Source organism: Limulus polyphemus, unplaced genomic scaffold, assembly GCF_000517525.1.
Source record: "Limulus polyphemus unplaced genomic scaffold, Limulus_polyphemus-2.1.2 Scaffold418, whole genome shotgun sequence".
In the NCBI taxonomy this organism is placed as follows: domain Eukaryota; kingdom Metazoa; phylum Arthropoda; class Merostomata; order Xiphosura; family Limulidae; genus Limulus; species Limulus polyphemus.
Window position 1 is genome coordinate 133,852 of NW_013666028.1, and position 7,916 is coordinate 141,767.

At 30.9% G+C, this 7,916-nt stretch overlaps 1 protein-coding gene across 6 annotated transcripts in view; it reads left to right on the forward strand.

Annotated features, from left to right (window-relative positions):
• Window positions 1–7,916, forward strand: part of LOC106458124 (multiple PDZ domain protein-like) — a 198,914-nt gene that overhangs the window by 39,056 nt on the left and 151,942 nt on the right. For 4 of the 6 annotated variants that reach the window (XM_022384257.1, XM_022384261.1, XM_022384259.1 and 1 more), the window contains 2 exons: window positions 1,521–1,752; window positions 5,394–5,528. In XM_022384257.1, the coding sequence (XP_022239965.1) occupies window positions 1,521–1,752; window positions 5,394–5,528 (367 nt within the window). The remainder of the gene's footprint in view (window positions 1–1,520; window positions 1,753–5,393; window positions 5,529–7,916) is intronic. The other 2 variants (XM_022384258.1, XM_022384260.1) reach the window with 1 other exon arrangement.

The window sequence follows — 7,916 nt, forward strand, 5'->3', positions numbered from 1 at the left end:
AAAAAAAGGCATGAGAAAACATTGCTTACCGAACCTTAAGACTTAATAAGAAAAAAATTATCTTTTGTGTATGAAAGCATTGTAATGTTTACTGGTAATCTGCCAAATTTCATTAATGTACACTTACTAATTTCAAAGTTATTGCATGAAAACTATAACAAGCCCAACTTGTTTACGAGGTCGTTCCCAGGGGCCCGTGCTGAAAGAGTTGATTAAATTTTCTTAAAAATGGTGTATAGTTTGTGAAGTTAAGAATATAAATCATTAATTGTCTTTTTATGGTAAACTTTACAGGCAAAGTAACCACCACACTTATAAACTAGTGTATCTAAAAATGAAAGGTTATGATCTTGATAATGTTCATTAGTGAATTGAATACTGTTATAATTACTGTTTTGATACTCCAATGATGAATTAACACAGTCAGCACTCTTTATCTATGTATCATCAGTAACATAATGGTTTTTAAGCACAGTAGATATTCCTCCAAGATTGTTTTTCAGGAAAAAAAAAGATTTGCCAAGAAGGAACTAATTCAGAGCTCAAAGCAACATGTTCAACCTGATCTTTGAGATTACCATCTATTAAAGTTCACTAATTTCAAAAGTACAGATTTTGAAATACATAACCAATTGAGTTATTAATAAAAAATTAGTTCTTCACAATAAATCTTACTATCAAACTATAAATTTTGAATTTCATTAGAGAATTCAAAACTATCCTTCCAAGTGAGTGTATTCACTGTTAGTATACTTCTTCAGAAAACTAACTAAAAAAACCTGCTAATATATAATTTAAGTCCTTATATTTGGAACCATGGTCTTAATCAATGTCCTTCTTTATGCATTTTGTAAAGACTAATAATTAAGTTGTTCAGGACACTATGTTGTTATTAAAACAATGTGTATTGAAGTTATGAATATATCTTATTGAATTATCATGCAGATCAATAAATTCTAAGTTGTACAGTATTCATATCTGCCTTTTTGTGTACTTTATCCTATTTAGTTTGTTAAATTTAGAATCATCTACATGTAATCTGTAATGTAATTTGATTAAACTTGGCAAAATTAGATTCACTTGTAAGTTTTATGTGTAGATCAGATTTGACATACTAAAAGATGCCTTTTCTGTCGTGTCAGAACCGTCTTTTATGATTTGTGTTACACGTGAAAATGTCTTCAGAACATATAGCTGCACATTTTATCAAACCATGTAAGTGTATTACAGCTAGAAAAGGTACGTTTGTCACATTATCAAAACCTTGTATTCCACATGATCTAATTTTTGCAGTTTCAAAACCTTGTGTCTTTGAATTTGTTAAATCGTTTATGGAAGTACATGGTTTTGGCATGACAGTAATCATATGGTAAAGGGCATTATGTATGAAATTGATTATATAGTAAACTTTTATTTGATTCCAAATAAATATTTGTAGTTGTTGGTTAAGAAGATTTCTGTCTTTATTGTTTACTTAGGTAAGGACCCAACATGATTTACTGTTGTTTTTTTTTTACCAGAGATGGACGCCTTCAAGTGGGGGATCAGATCCTGGCCATTGATGGTCAGCCTTTGGACAGCAACATTTCTCATCAGCAAGCCATAAGTATTTTGCAACAAGCTCGAGGATTGGTGGAGCTTGTTGTTGCACGGGGTGGAATCCCAGAAAGTGATCAACTTAAAGAGGTGACTCTTGAACGATCACCTTCAGGTGTGAGTGACAGCTCCAAAGGCTCTGACATGGTGGTAGGTGTAAGTTTATCTCCATAATTGCTTTTTTGGTGCTGTATTTAGTTTGGAATGTACTGTTAACATAACACAATACTTTTGGTCTTATTTAATAACAGTCTTTGGTGATTATTATAAGTTTCTTATATGGCAGTACAAGTTGCTTAGTATATAAACTCCTTCTATTTTGTTATTTGTATATTTGAAAATTTTACCCTTTCTAGGGTGTGAAACTAACATATGCCTGGTGCCAAATGCTCCTAAAAATCACTTAGGGCATGTAAAAATTTAAAAGGATGTGCCCTCCTGGCAAGAAAAAATATAATGACAGTCATCTCATAGATAAAACAACATTGTCAATTATGGCCAGTATAAAGGGGAGCGTACTTTAAAAATAAATCAAGGTTTTAGAATTTACATTTTGAATTTATGATTTTGAGGCCACAAACCAATGCAAATTTAGGATTTCTTTTGCTTATATTGTCTATTAACTTCTAGATCACTTGGCTGATTTTTGCTAAGTTTCCAAGCAAAATATTACCTGCCCAGGATTTGAATATACATTGGACATTTTCAGAATGTTAATGCAATTTACAGGCTGGCGCTGTGTTAAATAGCTTGCCTTGGTTACTGAAATAATGTGTGTGTGGGGGGGAGACTATATAGTTTCATAAGGCATTTATTATCTTGCTTTATAGTATAGGTAAGCAGCAGTTTATGCATGTCACTTTCCAACCTAGTTAAATCTCTGTATATGTTTACACACACCTATGCCTAGAGCTAGGCTTAAATTAGTAACAGTAAAATGATGCAGATGGTCTTGTACCAATCAGAAGGCCTAAATTTAAGTATTACAAAATTTCTAAGCTATGTAATGATTTTTTTTTAGTATCATTACTACAACAGTAGTATGTCTTCCTCTTATTATATACTTCTTTTGGCTTATGCACAATCCAAGCACTAGACTTAAGCCTTGATCTGAAATGAATCATATGGTGTCTACATACAGTTTCAATTTGATACTTATGCTCTTGATTACTTATATCCAAATTAAGATCTATTGATGTTTAGCCTGTAGTCATGTGATAGAATTTACCCAGCATAGGAAAGTCCCTGGACAAAATAATAAAAGAAAAAGAAAAGAAGAAGAGGAAAAGGAGGCAATGAATAAGTAATTGCAGTGCATAGAAAAGTGATAGTGTGGGAGAAGATATGAAATTTCCGAAACACACCTCGTCTCATACTGAAGCTTTATCCCGATGAAGGTTTCTCTTCTCTGCCCATCTAAGCATTGGTATGAATCTTACATCACTTGCTCCAGCCTTTATACCATACTATATTGCCCAAAGCAAGTTAAATCTTGTGATTCTCTCCGCTTAAGTCAATGCACCGCCTATGCCAGATCCGTATATGAGCCGTATATATTTGGACTCTATTTTTCCTGTACCTTCCTTTGCATAGATAGCTAATTATGAGGCCTTGTATGGACATTCCACCTCTTACACAACCTTTTTGCAACCAGTACATAAAGTTTGTAGTATCTTGGGCATTTCTCTTGTATCTTACGACTCTTCTCCTTCTTTGTTGGGGGAAAGTCATTTCAGTTCATTACTTGGTTTTTTCCACCTTTGTCTGTCATTGCTGGGCATGCTCAGAGATTTGCTGATCAATTGAGAGAGGGTGCTACCATGCTTTGTCTTCCCTGTTTATTGGATCAGAATGCCTTGGATTTTCATTGCTTGGAGAACCCAAATTAGATTATCAGAGGTTAGACCTTCTTCTGCCTATTTGGGGTTCTCGGCATGATACCACTGTTCACCTCAACCTAACTCTGTTTTCTTGAATTTGGCTGTCTCTTACAATAATTTTGCATTTTTTATCTTCTTTGCTAGGTAATCAGATCCTTTTCACGTCATCTACACTCACTATTATATGTATGACTGGTTTTTTCTTGCTCCCAGTGAACAAGAAGTAATAACGGGGAGTTTATATACAGATCTGGTATGGGGAGCACATTGACGTAGGTGGAGATAATCACAAGATTTAACTTGCTTTGGGCAATATAGTAGAGTATAAAGGCTGGAGTAAGTGAGGTAAGATTCATACCCATGCTTAGATGGGCAGAGAAGAGAAACTTTCATAAGGATAAAGCTATAGTATGAGCAGAGGTAAGTATTATCAGAATACATTTTCAGTGGAGGAAAAGTGAACATTTGTAACAATAAATGGACACATAAGTTTTTAGGGTTTCAGTTATTTGACACAAAAAATCCACTTATGTTACCTAAATATTTTGATGACTGTCTGAGTGGTAAGGTCATTTTGCACTCTTCTTCTTATTGGTGGGAAGTTAGGCATTGAACATGGTATATTGATACCACTACTACAACTGAACTTGAAAATATTTGTTAAATTTGGTTTTAGATGACAAATATAAGGAAAATATGTATAGTAATAGTTAAGTCAAAAGTGATTGTACATAGGCAAATACTTTGTTCAGTTATAATCAAAATATGTGTGTATGTATATTAGTATAATACAAAAAACTAAAGACTTGAGCATCACTGAACAAAATTGTTGAATTTTACAGCAGACATCATAGTTTCCCATAAGCATAGAGGACAAGGTAAAATACACTGAAACAAAGTAAAATTGAATTGGTATCTCATATTTGTAGCATAACTTCAGACCAGGAAAACAAAACAAGTAACATAACTTAAATAGTTACTCTATTTGTGCAAACATAAGGCTTCTATATTCCATTTATAGCTATCATACTGTATTTGTTAAAAAATGTGAATATATTTAGTAAAAAAGGTTAATTTATTGTTGTTGTTTTTTTATTGATGAAAACGTCTCATGTAGAGCTGTTGTTTATTTTATGGGGGGGAGGAGTATTGTAGCCATTTCAACATATAATTCTAAAACTGATATTACTTGATATACTGGTTAAAAATATAATTGTTTTCACTGTAGTATTTTAGAAACTTTAAAGTAGTTTAAAAAATCTTAGTATATTAGAATTAAGTATTAAATTAGTGAATCATACAGATTGTTTCATTTAAATGGACTTTTATTTGTAAACCTTCTTTGGCATATTTCTTAAAATACAAGAATTAATTACATATATTTTAAATTCATCAGTCAAATTTTAAATTTAGACATATTACCTAACCCATGTGTATCAATACTAGTGTGAAGTTTAAATGAAAAAGGTACACTAGAAAAAATATTCACATAGTTGAGCATTAACAGATTAAAAAGTCTAGTTAATGAACTGTAGAAGATAAGAATTTTCTAAAGTTTATTGTAGGTGTCTTTGACAGAAACATCAATAAAATATATAAATTTTATCATGAGTTATGATAACGTATAACCTGTATTTTACCATTGTAAACTTAAAGTTATCATCAGTATCACAATTTATCTAACTGTAAATTAATATTTTAAGAAGTACTGTAACAGGAGTGTAAAATCTTGACATAATAAAATTATAATTTACTGTGTCAAGGTTTTACAGTCAATAATGTTTACAAATAGTTTGTGAGGATAGAATTTGGATTTGAAGAGCTCAGACTTATTGCTTGAACCTTTTAGGATTATATTCCTTATATATTTAACATGAGACTAAGATCATGTTTTTCTAAACTTTCAAATGTTTTCAGCTAAACACAGAATGGGCTCAGGTGGAATCTATCAATTTGGTGAATGATGGGTCGGGTCTAGGATTTGGAATTGTCGGAGGTCGTAACACAGGTGTTGTTGTGAAGACCATTCTTCCTGGAGGTGTGGCAGATCGGGTTGGTAGCTCCCTTCCTTTATGGTTTTTTTTTCATTATATTTCATTGAATGAACCATTCTATTTTTAATAAAAAAGAATGAAAAAAAAATTGGAATTTTACAGAATCGAGTGTTTTTAGTTTTAGTCAGTTGTATCGCCAGATGCATGAACACATATACAAAGAAATTGTGTCTTATAAATACATACACATTCAAAAGGAATGTAAGATAATTTCATGTAAAATAAATTCCTTACCATTTTAACCTTTACAAAAGGAGGGGTGTCACTGACATAGCCTCACTTTATATATCCTAAAAGTGGAAATACATAACGAAATTGGATGAAACTTGTTACAGACTTATTAAATAGTATTTTGTTTTGCCTTTAAAAGTTATATTTTTTGATTAATGTTTCCATCATTTTTTAGATGGGAATTTTCTAAAAGTTTGTTCTGAGATACTGTTTTGAAAATTTTTTTTTAAAATACTTCCTTTTGTCTTAAATTTAAATTTTTGTTGTTGGTCAAAGGTTTTATATGATATATCCAGTCAATTTCAACTTGACTGACATTCATTAACATATTACTACTGATACTTTATCTTGCTGATTGCATAAAAACATGGAAAAGATTTATTGGGCCTTAACTTTCAAAAGTTGTCATCATTACCTTTCTTGGTTGAGAATCATTTTATATATATATATAATAAATATAGTTTATTTTAACTAAATGATAAGTGCTTTTATTTTTTTTTGCATTGTTTGAATATGATAAACCTAACAATAATATTCAGTAAATAAGGTTTTAATTCATCAGAAATGTTGTGAATGCCTACAATACTTGCTAAACCTAACTAAGCTTACTTTATGTCTTGCTATAAAATATAATTTCTGTAACTTATAAATACATATAATAAAACATGAAAAAATTTTCACGAATGAAAAGAACATTTAAATGAATTGTAAAAACATTATCTGTGTTTTGTTCCTAAGTCTTCTAAATCTTCCATTAAATTTCTTTGTTCATCCTCTAGAAGCTCCAGGTAGTCAGTACCTCAAGAAACTATAAATTACTTCTCAAACCACTTTATTTATTTTACACTGATTCAGATAGTTTGTATCTATTTTATCCGATAATGTTTAAACACTGTTTCTAGCTATTTGAAAACCTTATTTTCAATACTAATTGCTCAGACCATGTGTTGTGACATCATAAAAGGATGGCAAGAAATGGTAGTAGTAATAAAACTATTAACAGAAAAGAAAAATCATGTGACAAATAAGACATTGATAATTATATTCTCAAGGGTTGATAGTTTTTAGTAAATATAAACCTAAACTTTGGGATGGGCAGAAAAATTCTAAAAAACAAATTGTTTAATACATTGTTTACAGGTAAGACTCCTTGGAACTGTACAGAAATGAAAGTTGGAACATGTTTATCATTTTTCTTTGCAAATTTCCCTAAAAATATGCTATAAAATTATAAAAAACAATTGTGAAATAATTTTGAGTTAAAGTTTGTTAAAATAGTTAGAATTATTATTTTACTTAATTTTTGTAATTTGATATGCAGGCGTGTACTTGACTTCCAGAAGGTGCTCACTGGTCATAATAGGGTTAAAGCATTCTGTTGTTCAATATTTTCGTCTAAAGTTTTTTTTTATTAAATGTAAAACATGATTATTTAGCTGATGGCAGTAACTTGCTATATATGTCAGTATGCTAGTGATTCATTGATTAAATATTAGCATGTCAGGTGGTACTAAATGAACTAGTTTGGATAATTGATGAATAATTTTGAGAGTAAAGGTAATTTTTCTTACTGTATTTATTGTCAATTTGGTGCTTTTGGAAAAGGGATGGTAGAGAGGAACATAATATGGAAATACCATTTCATTCTTGTAAAGATGAATATTACTGGTATTTACGTAGTATTTGGGTGTAACATCCTGAGTGTATAATTTGGGTTCTTTTTGTCTTTTGGCATTGTTATGCTTCTGACATGTGCAAGTCTACATAAATAAAACCTATTCTTTGTTTGTAAAGCTCCCTTTGTCTGTGACACTTGATTCTCCGTTGGTAATGTTCAAATTGGCTCAGTGGTTTGTCTTAACCTGTTACCTGCCGTGGCTATTTTGTCTTATCGTGAGGGCAAAATCACATTTATGAATTGAAAAACATTATAGAGAACTTATCTTTTATTGGAAATCCTAAAATATGTTTGAGACTGTACATAAGCACCCTCTAAGAAGAAAATTTGTTTTCAAAAATGTTTTTTTAATTTTTCCTTTTACTTCAGCACTGGTCCTGCCATCTATGATTGGTATCTAAACCTTTTTCTAGTCTGTTTTCTTTATAAAACTGCATCTGGGCGTGTTAAACCTCAGTTGTAAAACTTTTAGCCAAT